The sequence below is a fragment of the Theropithecus gelada genome, chromosome 2 (genome assembly GCF_003255815.1).
Source record: "Theropithecus gelada isolate Dixy chromosome 2, Tgel_1.0, whole genome shotgun sequence".
In the NCBI taxonomy this organism is placed as follows: Eukaryota; Metazoa; Chordata; class Mammalia; order Primates; family Cercopithecidae; genus Theropithecus; species Theropithecus gelada.
Window position 1 is genome coordinate 69,103,416 of NC_037669.1, and position 21,514 is coordinate 69,124,929.

The window sequence follows — 21,514 nt, forward strand, 5'->3', positions numbered from 1 at the left end:
CTCTCCAGACAAAAGCAGGGTTGCACCCGAGCGTGATTTCACCTGCCGCGCGGAGGGGGCCGGGGCGCGCGGGCGCGGGGCGCGGGCCGCGGAGCCCATTGTGTGGGGCGCGGCGCGGCGCGGCGCGGGGTGTTTAGAGGCGGGTTGTGATTGGTGGAGCAGGGCGGGGCGGGTGGGCGCGGCGCGGCGCGTCTTGTCAGCCCGCGAGCCGGAGCGCCCCTGCGCGCGTGCAGTCCGCCTGCACGCCGAGGCCGCCGGACCCCACGCCCGGCCCGCGCGGGCGCCCCGAGCCCGGCTCCGCGCGCCTGGCGGCTACATGGAGAGTGTCAGGTTGGTCCTTCTGATTGATCTTTGCCGGTTTCGCTCTCCTTCCCCCGGCTCCGCGGCGCCCGCTTCCTGGGGGCCTCGCTGGGGAAGGCAGGAGAGCCCGAGGGTTCTGAAGTTGAGTCTTTTAAAAAATCATCCTCATCCTCGCTGTTTACCAACTTGGGTAGGAGTTGCGCTCTGTAAGTGGAGGCGGGGAGGGAGTAGAGGGGTAAGAAGGAGCTGCAGGCCTGTGGGTCCTGGAGAGAAATCCCCCCCCCCCCCCACCCTTGCTCTCTGGCTCACACTCTCGCTCTCTTTTTTTAAATGTTCATGGGTGGGGTGTAGTTGAGAGTTGGAGGAAGTCCTGCTTGTGTGTTTCTCTCTCTCTCTTTTTCGTTTGCGATTCATTTTCTGCCGGTCTGGCCTTCACGCAGCCACTTTGGTGAAGCCCTCGCCATCACTCCATTCGGGGGACGTATCTGGGGTGTGATTTCTGTCACTTTCAGAGCGTGTGAAATATACAAGGAGCCTTCCATCTCAATGTAACCCATGTGGATGTTTCTTTGCTTCTGATAGTTTGTTTCTATATCTGTCTAGGCTATTTTCAGCTTAGCTGTTCAAATTCGAGGAGTTCACACACAGTAAAGGGGGAGGGAGAGGCACAGAGCCCCACACCGGAGCAGGCGAGCGAGCGAATGGAACACTCTGGCAGGTTGGGGATTCTAAGCCTCTGTTGCATTACTTGGCTGGTTAATTAAGTAGTGAGCGGGGTTTGGGTTTGGACGTGCAGCAGACTGAGGAATTGCCACGGGGTACTCCCAGCTGAATCGGCTCTGAATGTAGCTAACTCAACTGTCAGAACTGCATGAAAGACGGTCAGTGGAAACGGGACTTTTATTTCCCCCCTCCCCAAGTATGGTGATGGGAAGGAGAGGACCTTTAGGAAGTGGGTGGTAAAGTTTTAGAGCAAAGTACATATAGACTCTTCCTCTTTGGGATTAACTCCTTCAAGTCCTGACAGTTATAAGTAAAATATCTAGTAATTTTATATTTTTGTCCAAACAAATCAAATGTTCTAATCAAACCAATTTAAAAATGCAAATCACCTCATTTCCATAGATTCCAGCATTCTAAAAGTGACACATTTGGGGGAAAAATTAAGCCTGATAACAGGAAATGTGAATCATACTATCAATGACTAATCTGCTTAAGAAAAAAAAATAAGTTACATTTATTTTATCATTAGGAAGGCAGTGTTAAGCCAAATTTTTTAAAGTTTAAAGCAAGTGCATTTTTATTTTAAAAGCGGCCCTGTTTTGCTGTTTTTATTTGTTTGTTTTCATATAATGAGTTTTCCAAGAGGAATGTATATATGCAATCAGAGGTGGTTTATGTGGTAAAGAGCGCAAGCTAGCATGTTAGTGCCAAAGAGCTGGAACATGATCACATTAAGATTCTAGTTTAGGGTTTGATGTGTGTGTTGCTGTTACTGTTGTTTAAAAGAATACAAAGCTTCCTTGGTTATTAAGATTGACCACTAAGTAAATCAGTTGAAGACTGAAGCACGTTGTCCTAATTGATGCCCTTTGCATAAATTGAAAAAAGGTCTGTATCTATTTTAATGTGATTCTTTGTAGCTGCCTGACACATTTCAGTGAAAAGTGTGTAAAAATGAAACCAAAATACAGACTGCCTACCCAGAGACACTGGCTGACTTACTGTAGGATGTGATAGAGCTGAACTGAAAACGCATTGGGCTGACACTTGATAATCAAAGTTGATTTATTGTTCATTAGTACTGCATTAGCCCTTTCAGGCAAGACAGTTATTTGTGTAGTGGCCTGTCAAGAGTGAGACTGCAAGCACCTGTCATTTCTAAGGCATGAGATAAGCAACCAAATATTAAGAAGATGCAAATAAAAATAAATTTGACTAGGTAAAGGGGCACATAGTAATACATTTTTTTCTTTAAAAAAATAGTATGGATCAATACCAGCCCGTAAGAAAGAAATCTATTGAGGATTATTTTTTAACCCGAAGAACGACTTACAGAAGGAAAGTAATGGGCTTTATATTCACCCGTTTGCCTTAAGAACTTTGTTTCCTGCCCAAATGTTTAGCTTGTCTGACAAAAAGTTGGTTGAGGAAATGAGAAGCATAACATGTCAATTGTCTAATCCGAGTAATTTAGGTAAGGTAGGTTTTTGTTTGTGTTGTGTTAATGAATATTTTATTAAATGAAACTTGTAAGCATGGGTTGATTACATGAAAATGTGATGGCATCATGGCTAAGCTATGATAATGTCGGCTAATAATGTCAAGTGCATTTTCTGCAACATGTATCACTCTCGATTTTTTTCTTCTTTCCCTGGAAGGGAATGATCTCATGACATATAATAGAAAACAACCTAAGTGTCAAAAGAAAACAAAATTAGCGAACTTTTGTCTGCAGCCATAGAAACGCGGATTAACTCATATTTTTCCAGGGATGGAATGGAAACATTCTGCATGAAGATATATAGTGTATTGTCTTCTCTGAATTTTCATTTGACAGGGATTTTAGAGGCTGTGATCTTAATTAAATCTCAACTAGCTGAAATAATGCATCTAAAGGCATGCAGTGTTGCGTAACCTTGCTCAGTTGGTAAACCATAAATCATCAGAAAGCTTATGATAGGAATGGTTGGTTTGAATTTTTTTTGTTGTTGTTTGTAGTTAAATGTACCTTAAAAAACAAAACCCTCACCATCACTGCCTTGCATCTACACGTTGTCAGGACCTGTCACTTGAAAGATAAACTCTTTTATGAAACTGACCAGTTCTACAACTTCTCAGCCAACCTCCACACAATTGGAAGATACCGTGAAATTAAAATCGAGATTAATTAAAAACAATGAAAGTTCAGGTTTGTCTTGGTTAATGTGGCAGAAACATTGTTTGAGTTACTATGTTTCTGAGACAATCAGGAGAGAGTGTTGTGACTAGCTTCTCAGTCTGTACTAAAATTTGAGTAAAATTTGAATTGACAAAATGAAGGTTGGAGGAATTTATTTTATTATGTGGTTTAGTTGTAGATGAACATCACTAAAGAGAACCTGAAAACCATGTTCTTGGTAACTGGGCAAATATAGTGGTCAGTTAGATTCCACTTCAGGTAGTTCATCATTCCTTGATTTGCAAACAAGGGATGATGTAGCAACAGTTGATCGAGAAGGTTAGAGTAAATAAATACATAAATCGTGTCTCTCTGTGTGTTACATTTTAAAATATGCATTCAATGACAAGGAATTATTAAACAGCTTTATTAACTGTCTAGGTTTCATAAATTATAATGCTTGCAAATATTAGGTTATTTACTTTTAGTGCCTCAAATAGATAGTTTTAACTGCTGCAGTTTTTGATTTATATATATGCTTGAGGAGAAGGAAATACCTACATATAAAAGTTGAGAATGCTGTCTTGTGATAGCTTGATTTCATGTATCTTTGCACATAACATTTCATGTAAGACTAGAAGTTACATTGCTGATGGGCTGTAGCTCTCTTGGGGCAAAAGGGTAGCTTTATGTGTATCTGTGTGGCTAGATTTGGGGATAGTCTCAACACTGTTAGCTAAATTTTTGTTTGGTAAAAGGTTTGTTTTCTTGGAAGCAGCGTATCTCTGGACTCTTGTTTTAGTCCTTTCAGAGTTTGCAATACTTCCCTCCCACCCCCACCAAGTGGCATTTTGCATTCAGTCTTATTTTCTTTCATTTAGAAAAGAAAACTCAGGTGTCTCTTAGCTAAACAATCCTTTGCAGATTGTGGGGACTTGAATCATCTGAGAAGGGCTAATCTGGGCCTCTACTTTTGGATTGTAGGAATGCTCTTCATTGAGTCCCTCTTCCAACCTGTGAGTTGTTTGAGGAGAAATTAATTTCAAATGAGAAAAATGAAGACTGAACACATACATTGTGCCTCATTTTCAAATCCAGTTAAAAACAACTTATCAATGAAGATGCAGGCTAAATGTTAGGGTGAGCTTTTTAGAATACCTTGGTATCATGTTTTAATTTCTAAGCTTTATCTTGCCCTTAAATCTGAAACATCATTGTTCAAATAACTGAGAACAAGGTAAATCAACAACATCAAAAAGGTCGGCTTCTGTGATTTCTCAAGGGCTTGTTATTTTGTACTTCCCAATTCTATTTGATGTCTTGACAAAACAAGATGACACAGGGGAGAATACATTAAATTTTGATTTTTTTTCATCTAACCTGTTACAGTTGTGGCAGCTTAATTTCTTCTACTTTTTCCTGAAGATGGCTTTTTGTACAATTACTCTAATTGTCACACCACTTCATGAGGCGGGTCTGCACGGGTTTCCCATTTGCCTTGATTTTACTAGGCATTTTTGAACATATTTTGACCTTTAACTTGTAGGAAGCTTTTGGTTGGACTTTGTCTTCATTAGAAATAAATCAGTGAATGGTGAGATTGTCAAAGAAGCAACTGATGTTTTCTCATTAGAATCTCATTTGCACCCTTTAGCTTAACTATGATGTATAAGGTGAAGGTGTTGGAAATAGGCGTGAGAAACTGTACAATTTGAGAAACTTGAGTTGTAATTCTTTTTAAAGAGTGATTGCACCCTAAGTAAGGCCTTATAAAACTTTGGAAATGGTCTAATTTTGGCCTACCTGTATGTTGAAATTCAATTATAGTCCCTTCTCCCTCTCAGTAATACGAGAAAAAAAATACATATTTGCAGTTAAGCTCCCTATGAAATTTTCTATGCTGATTAAATCATGAGGAAAGCAGAGCTACAAATTTAATTCTTAGTGTTAGAAAAATCTTCTTTAGACAGAAGATAGACATTATATTTTTCTTCATTTAACAGTAACTGTTGATCTAAAACTATATCCACAAGTTATCTTTTATTTATTTTAATCATGTATGTGTCTCAGATAGGATTAAAACAGTTGCTGTCTCTTTCATTATTTTTGAGTAATACTTCAATTTAAGAGAACTTCTTTAGCCAAGGCCTCTTCCTTTTCCCTTTAAGAACTACAGATCTATGGATAGAATCTTTTCTGGGGTACCTTCTTGGGGTAGTTCTCCCCCCTCCCATTTGCAGCACTTAAAAATGATTTTTGTTGTTGTTGTTAATATAAAATGCCATAGCATGTTTAATTCACATGCACTAAATTGTTTTCCATCCCAGCTACAGGAGAAAGTGGTGGAAGTAGAAAAGAGAAGGCATTTTCTTGATTTAAATAATAATAATAGTTGCTAGGTTGAAAGAATCAGTGCTTATTGAGTGATTATTTTCATGTGTGGCCTCCATTGTTTCCTGTATTTAACAGTTGCTAATGGGAGAAGCGATTTAATTTATGTAAACTTTACGTTTTTATGCAAATGAAGCTGATATTTATTAGAGCTAAAACAATTATACTGGCACTTAGTGCAGTAACCTTGTGTGCCTGGGAAATGTTAGAGGAGAGCTGTTGATGTTCCACTAATACCTCTGCTGTAAACAAATATGCATTTATGCCACTTTTTAGAATTTAAAGACAAAAGAAAAAGAAGAGCTCGGAGGGCATTGCTGGAGATTGCTTATTAGGGTTGATAACCTGAAATAACTCCTGATTGGCAGGCGAGCCTTGGCCTTACAATTTTTTTTGTGAAAGAAAGATAGCCTTTCTTGATAGAATGTAATAAACAAAACGATAAAAAATGAAATGCTAATTGCATTTTAAAGAGGTCTTTTGAAAAAAAATTTTTAATAGTTGGTTGTATTGTTACTGAGAGAACTGTTATGCTAATGACTGACTACCTAGATGGTTTTGCATTAATATAATAACCATTACCTGCCTTAGTGCTTTGTACAGTATTGTGGCAAAATAGCTAAGCCTAAAAGAGTTATACAAAAAGCAGAATTCCATAATGAAACAGAATTAGACTTTCCACATAAATAACAAGCTTTTTAAAAATGTTTTAAAGACCGAAATACTATGTCAGAAGTGTTTTCTTTCCTGTATGATAGTTACTTGCGTGGTACTTGGTTGGTTCATTTTATTTTTTTTTTTTTTTTAGTACCATGGAGAAATAGAAGCTTTCTAACTTTTCTGTTTGCCAATACCTCTGTTGTATCCATTGGCTTGTTAATTATGAAAACTTGTTTTCCACGGGGGGCCAGAGGTGATGATGTTTCATTTTCTTCTACACAGGCTAGCTTGTATATGGTCATAAAATACTTAGCCTAGTTTTTTTTTATTATTATTTTTTAGTGGAGCTATATGCTCATGTTTGGTTTTTTTGTGACATTCTGGAGCCTTCTAATTTAATGTGTTTTGCTCCTGTTATTTGATTAACCAGGTGACACTGCCAAACCTGGTCAGTTACCACCCAAATATAGCCTGAAGGCTAGAACGGAAGTGAATTTTCTGGGACATACATGTGGTGAATGATCAGAGGGTAAAAAGAGTTTCTAAATTATTAACCAGATTAATAAAAATGAAACAATGTTTAAAATTTTTTATCTTCTCATTTTTGTTATTTGTATACACATTAATTATGAGATGATACCTGATGTGCAAAATTTATGTGTATGTGTACTAGGTAGTATTTACTTATAGTTGACTGGAGTGTAAACTAAAGAGAGAAAAAAATGATAACATGTTATTTTCAGAATTTATATTGTGTCTTCCCCCCTCCCACCCAATTCCTTCAATTGTCTCCTAGCTTAGAAATAAGTATTGTTTCTCTGAGTGTTTTTATTTGTTTGTTTGCTTTTTAGATTTTTCCCTTCCCATCATCTACCTTTCCCCATTGGACGTTAAAGGAAATAATATGGCATATTATTTTAATAGTCTTTCAGCATTCAGCTGATAGTCATTTTGAAGAAAAAACCGTATCAGGCAGAATTTACACAGTAGCGTATGGGCTTTTAGCAGCAGTTGTTAGTGCTAACACCGTTTTCCCAGTTGCTGGTATTAAGGTAGCAGCAGGCCCATACTAGCAGAGCTGTGATGGCCCAAGCACAGCTGTATTTCTGCCATTCCCGCAGGTTTGTGTGCACCTGGGATCGGCCACACCCAGTTGGTATCAGTCAACAGTGTAGCATGCCGTGTGCTTTTTTAATTCATGATTTCCTCTTGAAACTCCACTGAGGAGTGTTAACTGTGTGCGTTTTTTTAAATTCAGTTTTGTATGCTAGCATTCTTTAAATGTCTGCCAGAAGTTTAATTTGAATTTCTGATCCCTGAAGGCAGCTAGACAGAATCATTCTAGTTCTTCATAAATTGCCTTCTATGATTCATTGTTAACTCATAAAACATACTCATTTCTATATACTCAAACAGTTAAGGTAGTTACAGTATCGGAAATTTTTTTTTGCCTTATATTTAAATCATCTTTTGAGAAAGAAATCAAGAATTAGCTTGAACTCGCAGTTAAGGCCTGAGCCCTGTAGCACAGAAAACATCAGAAATGAATGTTTTTATCTCAAGGAGGTTAAGGTAGATGGCATGAAATCTGAAAAAAGCAAAAAAAAAGTTTCGTTTTTACTGAATACTCTCAAAGAGGGGCCCATAAATATTAGAGTGCTGTAGTTAAAAACTCACATGACTGTTTTAAATACTATTGATTTAAACCACTGGCTAGATTTTATGAATCAAAGTGTAATTTCGAAGCTTTGGCCATATTTCTCAATGCTAAAGCACTCTCTCTTGTGTGCCTTTAGCCGCTTTCCAGACATTCAACACAGGATTAAATGATAGTAGTTACAGTGATCAATAGGTTAAGACTGCTACAATCACTCTTGCCGCTAATGACCTCAGTAGTAATGGGCAATAAAGTGTGGGCTGTAATAGCCTCTCGCTGGTACTGCATGCCCTTTGATTCCTAGTATTAGTAGGGACTAGCTACATGAAAAAGTTGGACGTTGGGAATTAAGGGAGTGGATATATAGGCTATAATTCTTAACTATTTAAAGCCTTAAAAACTGTGCTCAGATTTATTTATTTATTTTTTTTTAATTTTCTACCCCACCATCATTTCTGGTCTATTTGAATATGTTTGTGAAAGCTTTCCATAACCTCTTTTCATGATATGTTGGAACAGAAACTTTGGGGAAGTCTCGGTTTTATAACATTTGTAAATGAAGCTGGAGCCCACTTTGGAGGCCCAGAGTTAACTGGCATGAAAACGTGGTTTCAGATAGTAAAAGTGAAGTGAAGACCATCAGGATATAATAGCCCACTTCTGATTATTCAGAGACTGAGCAGCCCGTTTGGAGGATTACTCAGGCCTCTTGCTTCCTTCCCTCCTTTGGCAGTGCCTGCTGCTGGAAAGCATATTATTACTCATCAGCACCCCCATCAAAATGTCCAAAAGGAAAAAGAAGGGGAGACTCAAGTTCATTATCCTGTTCTGTAACTGCAAAAAAAGGAATAAATGATTATGGGAAAAGGAGATTTAAACTGCTAGTTGGATGTCAGCCTTTAAAAATTGTCTGTACAGGTATATGTCAGTCCTTTCCATGATTCCCCCTTTTATTATTGACAGTCAGGGGACAATGATGTTTCTCCTTTAAGAAGATGCTTCTAGTTCTACCTGAGTTAAGGGGAAAAAACTATTTTAGGAGACATATGTAACTTTTAAAATCAGTTTTATTGAGGGATGATTTACGTGGGCTCAGATATTCTGATTTTCAGTGTTTAGTTGGAAGAGTTTTGATGATTGTATACGTGTGTGTGAGCACCACCCCAGTCAAGATATGGACATTTCCATCGCCCCCGAAAGTTCACCTGTGCCCCTTTCTAGCATAAGGTTTCTATAGCTCTTTTAAAAACAATGACCAGGAGGTTATTTCTATGATGATTTCTGCTCTAACTCTGTTAAGTTCATGTTCATCACCAGTTTAGATTTTACACCACCCTATTCCTGTCTGTTTTCCTGTTCATCACCATCAGAAATTTGGCTCAAGAATATTTATATTGTACATCATCCAAGAAACGCAGAGGAAAAAAGAAACCTTAAACATGGTTCTTTTGTTTGCTTAATCAAACCTCCCCGTATGATGATGCAACTCTCAAGGAAAAGTAAACTTCTATTGTGATATGCTGGCTTTAGCAGCTCAAAGGATACCGATTGGCACCCAGTAGATATTTAAAAATCAGAAAAGTTTCTTCTGTATGAAGACAAAGTAGACTAATTGGAATTAATTTGTAGATGGTTAGATGTTTTGATAATGTCTTCCTGGTGTTTGCCCTAGACTGAATGCAAGTTCACTGTTCCAATCATTGGTGATATTTCGTGCTACAAATTATCTTTTTAAAAGGATAATTTATCCATTCATATACATCTGTCCCATTTTGCATATGAAAATATTCAGACATGCCCATCTGTTTTAAATTACAGTGTATCTACATCTAAACTTAAAAGGCCACTGGAATAGGAAGAATTCATGGATGACCTTCCAGAGCTGGGTTAATGAAATTTTTCGCATGTTCTAGCTAGTGTTTTCCAAACACACGACACTTGCACATCAACATCCGCACACATGAAACATGCCCACAGCAACAGTGGAGAACGTTCACTGTACATGAATCTGACCTTCAGGAACCATTTTTAGTTCATCAAAATTAGTGATGCTGAGAAGTCGGGACATCAGTGCATAATGACTGTGAAATTAGGAATGAGAGCTCGCTATGCAAATGACAGGACAAATCATGTGAAAAAGTCAGGATAAACTGCATATTAAGACATTATGTTACATAAAATTAATACTGCATTTCTGCCTTTTGCTTACTGCTCCCCTGAAAGATTTTTTAATTCTTTTATCTTCTGATCAGCTATTGTCTGCCGGATTTTTTTTTTTAAGTGGCTCACAGGCAAAGTGCAAAACATGTTATTACCTTTTATTGTAATACATGAGATGACAGCAGATCCTTTTTAACAAAGTATATCCTTTACTGCTTCTAGCTTCTTGCTGTCACATGTTTGATTAGAAACCAAAGAAAAGTAAGATGCTTAAATATTACGGTTAGAAGACATACAGGTTTTGTCTTTTCTTTCATTGTTTTTTCTTTCCTTATCTTTTTATTTGGGGGGGTGATTTTTCATGAAATAGTCTTCTTGCATTACGGGGACTGACAAAATGGTTCTCATGTAGTCTGCAAATTAAACACAAGTGCAGTGATTATTTTGAATAGCTAAATTACATTCTAGAAAGCTTGCAGAATTCATAGCATTGTCATTAGGTATCCGCTTGAATACAATTTGTGTAACCTTGGCCAAGACAGCCTGTCATTTTAATGTCAGTGTTTTATCTGAACAAGACATCATCCTTTCAGATACAGTGTGCAGGTTCCTTGCAAAGATGCCCGTGCAGAAACGTGTTAACAGTTGCAAATATGAAATGCTATCAAGTTCATCACTGTAGCTGTTTGTCACTGAAATGTCATGGAAAGCGGCTTTTAATGGTATTGCACATAATATGAAAGAATTGAGACATCTGTATGCTGGGTGAATAAGGAAGGGTAAAAGGCATCATGCGAAGGGCCTGTGTTTAAGTTCGGAAGGTGTGTCCAAGGTTCCCTTTCCCGCAAGTCTAAGCGTTCGTTGATTGTTCTTAACATCACTGTCCACAGAGCAAGTGGGTCATATGGGCTCCAACTGCAAAGGTGTTGGTTACCATTTGTCCTCTTCCCTCAAACAAAATTCAAGTTTGGGTTGACTTCCCACAGATGGTTTTGACCAAAAACTCACTCTTAATAAGCAATTGAGAATGGTCGTATCCTAACTCCAGTTAGGGTTTATTAAGTTGGTCCTTTCGGTCTGCTTGCAAGGCTGCCTGGAACCCCAGTCAGTACTGCAAGGTTTTATTTTTCTTTCTTTAAAATAAACTCCATGATAGATGAAATAGGGTCTGTTGCTGCATCCCCTCTGGATAAATACATGTTGCATGGGAAATTGGGCAACTCTTTAAGCAGGCTGATGGCAGTCAGCCGCTGAACCTGGGAGGCTGCGTGCTTCTGATTTCCTGGCTTCCTATTTATCCTTCATTAACGTTCTAGGTTCCCGTGTCAGTGGCTATGATGACACCTCAAGTTATCACTCCCCAGCAAATGCAGCAGATCCTCCAGCAACAAGTGCTGAGCCCTCAGCAGCTCCAGGTTCTCCTTCAGCAGCAGCAGGCCCTCATGCTTCAACAGGTAATTGTCCTTCCTCCACCTCCAGCCTGTCTCCCCCAGAACCCAGGGGCCCCCATCACTCCATTCACAGTCTCCCCTCCACCAGAGCAGCTTCTTTGCCCAGTGAAGAGTAGAGCAGCGTGGGTGGGGCAGGACACAGACCAGTCGCTGAATAATCGATGTGCTTTTGCATGCCCAAAAGAGAGGAGACCTGCATGGTGACTAGGGTTTGGGCCTGGAGAGTACCCGATGGACTGAGATCAGGGCTGTAATTGGACTTGGTAGCAGTAAGATCTTTTAGGCTTACATGGCTTTACACTCTTTTATTTGGTAAGCCCAGAGGCTCCTAAATGGTGTGAATCAAAGCAAAATGAGGAGCACGTTGGGAGTGGATTTAAATATGACAGCTCTTGAAGTCCCCATTTCAACTCAGAAGCTTACAGATTTTTTTTTTCTTTAAACATAAAGAAGCATTTTGGAGTGTGCTAATTTTAAGGTCCAAAGTTGATTTTACTTCTTCCACGTACGATGTTACTGAAATGAACTTCTGGTTGTCATTGCACCATGGGGACCTAATAGTCAGACTTAACAGCCACCTGAACCAAATAGATGAGATTCAGAACTACAGCAGGAGTCACTGGCCTGGGGTGGTAGGGACAGGATGCAGCGGAAGCTCCCAGACTGTCCATGCACACACGGAATAACACTGCATAGTGCCCAGCCCTGTCATGTAGAAAGCATGCAGTAGAGATTCACCAGACTCTCTCAGCAAGGGCATTTCAGCTTTGTTGTACTATCAAAGGTCATTCTTTGCCTTATTTTAATTAGTTTGTGTAGAAAAATGGTATGTTTTTCATCAGTTCATTTTGGAGATTACTTTTCAAACAATAATGCCAAGAATAGTCAGTGTGCGCTGAATTTATTGTTGAGTTTCAAACTAAAGGTCAGGCCATTACAGATAAAAGGATGCTATTTTTCAAATCACAGTTTGTGTATGGCACCAAAAGGGACAGTGGATTGGCGCTACCCTCTGTTACTTACCGTCCTCTCTTTCCTTTGTAGCAGCAGCTTCAAGAGTTTTATAAAAAACAACAGGAACAGTTGCAGCTTCAACTTTTACAACAACAACATGCTGGAAAACAGCCTAAAGAGGTACCGACAATACATATTTTACTTTCAAACCACAGATCCCAGAGGACTATCTAGTGGCTATTAAACTGTCATTCATCTTTTAAATGATTGCACAACTGAGCTGACTCTATCGGTTCTCAGCTTTCAGACTGAGAGTTATTGTCCTGTTTTCACTCAGATTTTTCTGGGTTCCATTTGCTTGCTGCCACATATTTTATAACACCACTGCACGTGTACCTGTGTGAGGATCAGGAGAGGCCTCATTGACAGAGTCTTCAGGTTACTTTTTGCAACCTGGTAACAACTGAGGGCCAGAATGGAGCTGGGGGAAGTGAAGTGCTTTCAGCAAAATTTTACTTGGATGCACACTTCAGTTTTTTTTTGTTTTTGTTTTTTTCCCCCCAGCTCAGAGAGCTTGGGTGTGTGGTGATGGCCTTTTCCATTGGAAGAATAACCCCTTGTGAGGTTGGAAAAACAAACAAAAAAGTTAGAAGAAGATTAAACATCCACATCTTTTGTTTAACTTCTTCATGCAAGTTGTACATAATATAATTGCTAAAGGCATGTACCAGAGAGCATGAGTTGAAGTTAGAGAAGGCTCCAGCTTGGGTTGTGTTTTCTTGAGAGGCGGGGAGAAAAGTATATCATAATAGCCTCTATATGCACCACGCTTGATAGTGTCCATAACTTACCGCATTATGCCATACCACGAAGGTTGACAGTATTCATCCCATACATGGTAAGGCCTTTCCAGGGAGTTACCAGTTCACCTTCTACTCAATTCTGTGTGGGTGAGACTCAGTTGTGGGAGTATCTGTGTGCATGTGTGCGTTATTGTGACATCTTTCTACCCATTCCAGAGTTATCCAATTTAACTTGCCTCCTCATATTTTTACAGTGGACTGAAATTCTTTTTGTTTAAGTGTTCTCCTTGGGATGACACAATTTATAATTCTATATACAGCACCTCGTCCACTTTAACAGCTTCTTCACCAGCCCTAAGCAGGTGGCCACTTTTGTTCTTTTGCAGGGAGTCTTACCAGGTGACTCGACGTCCCTGTCGCTCACCTAAGTGAGGATGCCGGGCTGTGCTAATTTTACACCCTGGGAGTGACCCAGACATTCTCCCTTTGCTGCCGCCTCCCTGGACACAAATTAGGGACGTTTTCCATGTCCTGCCAAGTTTTCACCCTGGAGTCCTGTTGAGCAGCCCGATGTAAACCCCTGCAGAGTAGGGGCAGTTTTGGGGTGAAGGGGAGGAGGTGTTTTAATGAAAATGCTGACACAACCTTAAGTACAGTGGCGCGCTCCCGGGTGCTGCTATAATAAAAAAGGGAACAGATTAAAAAGTGTCTAAAATGTAAATCTAAAGGACTAACAGTAATTAAAATGGAAATGGCACAGGGAGGGAAGGCATGTAATTGTGAGATATCACTGTGCAGAAGGCTCTCAGCTTTGTTTTGCTGGCTGTTTTTCTAATTCAGCAGGGCTTACTCATCAGTGGCAGTTCAATGCGCGTTAATGACTCTGGGATTGCAGGCATCACTCTGGACAAAGAAATGATTATTGTGCGGTCAAAAGAAGTTCAAAGACAAGAAGGGAATTTCAGTTTTTTCCTTAGAGATCCACATTCAAGAGCATATAAATTAAGCCAAATGTTAAAAACCACAGTCTGAAAGCTGACTTCAAAGTCACAACTCTCTAATTAATGAACTGCGAGCTTCAGTTTGGACAAGTTGTGGTTTGATGCGCCCATAAATCAACATGACAGGCCTGTTTCACAGTCTCAGACAGTGCTTGTCATTGAGTCACATCAGATGTAAACACAGCAGAAAAAAGAAGGGGTATGAAGGAGGTGCAATTGATCAACAGAATTGGTAAAAACCCACTTTTGAAGCACATTATGCATGATCACAGGAAATGGTTACAGCCTCAAGAGGTTTCCCCTTCTGCTGTTGCTTTTTTGAATCAGATTGCTAACAGCCTTCAAAAGGGAGAATAAGAATTATGGAGTTTCTCCCCTGTGGCTTGCAGGCAATAACCCCCTGTTGTTATTTTGTGCTTCTTTCTTTTCAAAGGCATCAAAATTTAGTTTTTTAAAGATCTTTAACTCTATATTTGAAGACAAACAAAAAAGGGCTGCCACTGTCATTCTTATCAGTTACCAGGGATTGTGTTTTTCCTTTCTGTTGCCACTTCTTATTAACCTCTTATTTGGTCTGTGAGACATAGTTTGGGATGCACGTCTGCATGCTGGGAGAACATGAAAGTTCAGATGAGCTCAGAGGGCAGATAAAGAAATGTGAAGGGGAAAGTTACACAGCAGAAAGAAGGATAAAAGTTACCTCTCCCAAATTGCTGTTGTCAGAGAGGAGAGCATCTCAGAGCACAAAGATGATAGTGGTGTCTGAGTTTGGGAAGGGAGTGGGGGTGGGCAAGGAGAACACTTTGTGTCTAAACAAGGAGAAAGTGAGACATGGTAGGAACATTCTTGCGTCTCCAGGTCGCTAGGTTTGCTGTGGTCCATGCTTTGTCATCCACTTTCCAGGCAAAGGTGACCCAGAAAATAGGTTGCTTTGAATGTCCTTTGAGGTAGGCAGACCAGTGGATGGGTCTCCTTGGATTCATGGTGCCAGTGGAGTTGTCTGAGACCCAGGTAACAATGGTTAAGAGATCCGTATTTTCCTGAGGTAGGGACCAGTCTCCTTGAATTATCATGCAGGTAGGTGGTAGTCCTTTTGTGCTAAAATGAGGTGGAGTCACACGGTAGCAATTTCATGATGTGGACTGGTGGTTATGATTTTAACAAGGTTTGAACTTGGATGTTGACAGATGGAACAAGTATGTTAATTTACTGAGTCCCCAGTCATTAGTGGCTCATAATTTTGTATTGTCAGGCTCCCCCCCACCCGCTTTTTTTTTTTTTTTTTCCTGTTTTGATTACCGCTGCAATAAGACACCTGATCTTTGGCCAGAACAATGTACCTTTGCTTTTTTTTTTTTTTTTTTTTTTTTCCTTCCCTCCTAAAGTTGCCTTGAGATGTTTCCCTGAGAAAGTTTGGCTCCATATTGGGTTGCACGAAGACAGGACCTTCCTTAAGAAGATACGTGCTCTTAGGTAGGGATGTAGGGAGGAAGAGGATGTAGCCCCAGTGCAGCTATTGAAGTGACTGCTCGTGAATATTGGACAGAAGTGGTGAGGAAAATAGACAACAGAATTCATTTTAAATCGAGCTACAAAAAAAGATTCCATCCTGTGCGGGTGAGGTAGGCTAAGTTGATTGTTTTAAAAGGGCCGTTTGTCCCGGGCAGTTATGACAGTTTATGTTAGGCAGTAGGGAGTAGCCGAAGAAAGGAAAACAGACCTTTGACTGCAGCTCTAGGGAGGGGATCCGAAACGCGAGGTTTATCAGGGCATTTTAGCATTTTAACACTGACTACTGACCTGCCGAGGGGACTGCACGGAGACCTTTTTTGTATGCATTCAATTGTGAGAAGTAAACAAATGGACCAGTATCCTGTGTTTGGTAACTGGGTGGGGAGCGCAGTTTGGCAACCAGTGTTGCTTTTAAATTCTTTCTTTGGACAATGGGCCTTGTATACTTTTATATCCTGGCTTTTCAAACGTAGACAGCTTTCATGAGCTTTTCCTAGGGATGGCCACAGAGACAACAGAAAAGGCATCAGTCATTTTATATAAATACAAAATTTTTAAACATTTCATTTACAGTAAGACAGGAAACACCCTCCCCAACCTCCAGCTGTACCCCCCCATTATATTCTGCTTTCAGAAGAGCTAATTCCCTGATCTTTTATTGTGTCAATGTTGTTTTTTTCTCTTCCTTCCCTTTTTTTGTAATGTTGTGAGTTAATATCTGTTGAAGAAGTGAAAAAATCATTTTGACATGAATATAACTATCATTGGGTTTTACATTAATGTGGTAACTTGGGAAGGGGTGAAAACAATTGGATCATTTTATGCATGCTGTTCTTAAAATGAAAACACTGGCTTTTCATTTAAATTTATTTAAATTTTTGTTGTTAGTGGTATAGAATTTGTTTTTTGGAGTGAAACTCAATTAACTTTCTCAGTGGCATGGTAGTAAGTCTGAAATTGGTTGCTAATACGAGAATGATGGTTTTTACTGTAAAATAAACTACATGAAGACCGAAAGGAAACCACCATTTTTCTCTTTCTTTGAACTTTGCATCAGAAGGTCTTGATATACATACCATTTTATGGATGTATCAGATCAAGGTCATGTGTTAGGTTAAGTGAATGCAGTTGTTTGTAAAGTATAGTTATTAGCCAGAACATGTAAGCTCAGAAAGGGCTTGGATAGTCCTTTTAGTTGTAAAAGTCTCTCTGATCTTTTGAATCATACTCAGAATTAGGAACACTGATCTTGTTCTTTTCTTGAAGAAACTTTCTTTTATGCCACAGTTTGGGAAGGGTTAATTTTCCTTTTATAATTGTTAGCCATAATGTGGCTAAGACCTCCACCTCGATACGATTCCTAGCAGATTAAGGATATTAGATAATTTCCTTCTATTTATTGTGCTACTGCACTGTATTCTCTTTCTATCACTCAGATAATTACTGAGGAAATCTACATTAATTTTTTTTGGCTGAAGCAAGGCCTGCTAAACACAGGAATGATGTATTGATGTTTTCCACAACAAAAGTTTTCCTCCTGTCATCGTCCAATCAACAAAAAGATATTTATCATATCGTAAAGCCCCTTCTTTTCAAGAACAAAGCAGATGGGGGAAGCAGGACAAGCAACCAGAGCTGGGGGTTTCTGAGACTAAAACCATGTTAAGGCATCTGAAGCTTAGACTGTCGTTCATGTTAAACTCACAGTCGAGTACGATGTTGTTTGCTAAATTATGAATGTGTGTAATTAAAATCTAGTGGCTGTTTCTATGAAAGATTTACAATGTTATTTCATCGTTTGTCATGGCTAATTAACAATATTAGATGAAGTTTTTCTTCTTCAAAGGTCTGATTTTTTCTCATTTATTTATGTCAGAAGTGATAAACAGAGTAGTTAAAAGCTTCTGCCGGTGCAGGCAGGGAGGGAGGCAACTTGTTCTTTTACACCTCAAAGGTTCGGGGTTCAAACCCCTTCAGACTAGAGTGATGCAGTCTTCTCTCTAGTGTGCATAATCAAACATTTCAACATCTAAAAGTGTACGTCTTGATGACAAAACTCAGGCCTTTCAAACTGGGGGGAAGCTGGTTTGATTGACGAATTATTTGTTTATGGGAGCAGGCAGTAGAAAGGTAACACACTCACCTCCCACCCCTCTTCAGAGGAGGTATGTTCTGTCCCTTTTAAACCTTGACATGGAGCCCTCCACTGAGCTCCAGTGACCATTCTCAGCATTTGACGATGATGGTGAGTTTTGAAGTGTCCATACTTTTCACCTTCCTAGGGAAGTGGCCATCTCATTTTTGTCTTCCTGATTTCTTACAGCAACAGCAGGTGGCTACCCAGCAGTTGGCTTTTCAGCAGCAGCTTTTACAGATGCAGCAGTTACAGCAGCAGCACCTCCTGTCTTTGCAGCGCCAAGGCCTTCTGACAATTCAGCCCGGGCAGCCTGCCCTTCCCCTTCAACCTCTTGCTCAAGGTATGCGTTCATTATACAGAAGGCATAGCTCTGTGAAGACTTTGGGTGGACGTGGTGGGTTGTCTCTTGGTATATCCGTTAAGGACATTGTCCATCAAAACATGCACATAGATTCTTTGAAGAAAAGTGGAGTGGGATCATGATGGACCCATGCAGAAGGTGAAATGCTTGTTGATGCCAAAATGAAGTCTTACGGTGGTCTGGAGGCTTAGCTATACTATAGCAGAGCAATCCCACTGTTAGAGACTCTTGGAGTAAGGGAATGAGGCACTGCTTTGCACTTACTGAGCATTTTAATGGACTCTTGTAGTGTTTCTGTTTGGAACCACAAAGGAATTTTCCTGAAGGCTTTTATTATTCATTTAAAAGAGATTTTATACCATGTAACATGTGCTATTTTAAATCTTAGTAGGGCTTTATAAATGCCACGTTTTAATATGTAGAGATAAATTCAGGTTTATTTTTCTGTAAACGATTAAAATCAACGACTTTCTCTTATAAAAGCCAAGGTTGTTTTTTGTTTAGTTTCCTTTTTTTTTTTTCTTTTTGCATTCATCTGTTGATTTTTGAGCAAGTTAGTTCTATACTCATCAGAACAGGTACCATTTCAATCTCCAGTTCCTCAACAACTGAGATTCCTTGAAAAGTAAGATTTTAATACATTTTAGTGAATTTCTTTTGCAGAGCCCACTGACATTTTATCCCAAGGGTGATGGACATCAGAAACAAATGGGAACTCTCAGTGTTTTTAGGACATCCTCTTGGTTTAAGCAACTCTGACTTTCACATATGTCATGTGAAAGCAGATGGATTATTCAGAACTAGAAAGGAAGGTGGGAAGGGATGTCAAGAGGGAGGGAGGGCGGACAGGCAGGAAGGAAGGAAAGAGAAAGTAGAAAGTGCCATGCCTGTGTTTTGAAACACAATTCCTCCATCTATGCGTGGCAGGGCAGATTTGAGTTGCCTCCTCGAGGCCAACAGTTCTTTGAACTCTAGTAGATTTGGATGTTGGTTTATATGTACCTTAACGGCTGGTAGCTAAAGCCATTGATTGGTGTCTTGGATTCAGTTGCCTTCTGAAGAAGGTTAAAAATATGGAACCTCCTTTGTGTTGCTTAAGGCACGGCCATTTGTTTGGTAACTTTTCGTGTCAAGTGAAGTCAGGGAAGCGTATCTGCATTTGAATCTTTTCCCTTAAGTCAACCACACCCAACTTCTGTCCCTTATGAGGCTGATTTTGTTTTTACTATCGAGACCAGGGCTTTTTCCTCTTAACCTCTCTCTTGCCTCTCCACTCCTTTTTCTGCTATGACTGCTCAGCTGCTCGATACATACTCAGCATCTCCATTGTCAAAATAGAAGATATCATAACTGAGCAATAAGGAGAAAAGAAAGGATATATAGATGTACATCAGTGAATGCATTTTTGTGCTTGCAGAATGTCATAGCATGTGTTAATTACATCTTTGGATTTATTGTTGGAAGCATGGCAGGCTGTTCTGACACACCTACCGGACTTGAGCTCCAACCTCTCTCATCTTTTCCCACCACTCCTATACTATTAAGTTTGCTCACTAAGGTTCATTGTTATAGTACATCAGTTAAGCTGTCCAAAAGAGGGCAATTGGGCAGTGACAAGACAAGCTCATGTGTAATGTGAAAGAAATGAATGTGGTGATGCATGAAGTGTAATCACTGCAGTAACATATCAGGGACACTGGTAGGTAATTCACTAGTCATGGCATTGATTGATAGGCTTAGCAGTCTGCTGTAACTATTAGCCCCTGCAACATTAGGAAGAAGCATATTTGAAATCTAAGGGGTGCCTCAACGTGTGCCCGAGATGGAATAAACGTAAATACAAATATTTCTGGTGTCGGGTTCTTACAGTAAAATGAACTACCAGTGTTATTTCCATCTCTCTGAATCAGGAGGTTAGTTTTTTCCCCCCACTCCCTCATCCAAAGTGGCTGGAGAATTCAGTCATGTTGGACTAGAACACAATTTTTTTTTTATCAGAGAGATGATGGCTTAAAACTGATGTCATTATGAGGTTTAAATCAACTTTCTGCTTGCTTGAACATGGTCACCTGGGTATGGATGTACAAGGACAAAAAAAGGTTGATCAACTCTGTTTGTCTTTGAGCCAGTGATACCTGGGGTTGTAAAATTGAGTTCCGTGAACAGTAATCTGTCATCTGTCCCCACAACATACATTTTTTAAACCTGTGCCTGCATTTTCTTTTATAATGAAGGGGCCAGTTGTCCTGGAAAAAGAAATGTTGCAAGGCATGGTGGTTATCTGCTAAAAATACTGGTAATGCCCACTTCATAAAGAAATCATCAAGATTATTTTACATACCTGTTCATGGCCTTGCCGAGTTAACCTTAAACATGTAAATGTCAAGTATAGGAATAGATAGAGAATTAATATTTTGAAGGCCTTTTTATCCCTGAAGATTTTATAATATGAAACGGAGGGATATTTTCTGTTGTTTTTAAGGTTATTGTAGGGTCTTCTCTCTGCCTTACGTAATTAGCCTATCTGCTTTTCACCCTGGTCTCTTTAATCATCTCATCCTCCCTAGCACCAGTAATTTCATACAGAAATATTCTTTCAGTCTTATTCTGACCTTTTAATTTTTAAAATGTAAACTCTGGGTAGCAGAAAATTACATGCTTTGTTATGTACCTGCTAATGGATTTGTTTAACTTCATACTGTTATTCTTAGTCTACCATTTTGGAAGAAATACATACTTTCTGGAAATTTGTTACCCATTTAGTCTGATGAGTGACTGGGTTACCTTTTATCTGTCTAACATGAGATCTTAGCTGTCAAGTAACAACACCTTTTGGTAGGTAGTGCTCATTGAACTAACAGTTTAACATCACTAACGATATATGGCATTGATGGAGGAAAGCCATTTGACTGCTTCTGTGTTAAGTGTGATGAGAATGTTCTTAAAAGTAATTATCACATTGCAGTTTGACCCGGAAGTATCGCTGTTGTCACTTAATGAGTTACTATTTTTATTTACCATTTTTCTCTATGGATAATGAAACTGATTTGCCAGCCCATTGGAATAGATGGAGAATAGAGTAATATTAATGCACCCTGTAGGTATAACAAGTGCTGAATACATTTGTCTTTGTCTTTATTTGCTGGATAAACAGCTTACTTCTAAAACAGCATTGAAGTTCTGCTTTTCTTCCAGAGAAAGCGGGAGTTAACACAGTTGTCAGAACCCTGTCCTAGTCTTCCCGCC

The 21,514-nt window shown here is 39.5% G+C and overlaps 1 protein-coding gene across 14 annotated transcripts in view; it reads left to right on the forward strand.

The window, feature by feature from the left end:
• FOXP1 (forkhead box P1) overlaps positions 1–21,514 on the forward strand; it is a 632,119-nt gene that overhangs the window by 521,509 nt on the left and 89,096 nt on the right. For 7 of the 14 annotated variants that reach the window (XM_025374729.1, XM_025374733.1, XM_025374736.1 and 4 more), the window contains 3 exons: positions 11,366–11,503; positions 12,545–12,634; positions 18,094–18,247. In XM_025374729.1, coding sequence (XP_025230514.1) covers positions 11,366–11,503; positions 12,545–12,634; positions 18,094–18,247 — 382 coding nt within the window. Of the gene's footprint in view, positions 1–180; positions 331–11,365; positions 11,504–12,544; positions 12,635–18,093; positions 18,248–21,514 lie in introns of those variants that run through there. The other 7 variants (XM_025374737.1, XM_025374743.1, XM_025374732.1 and 4 more) reach the window with 4 other exon arrangements.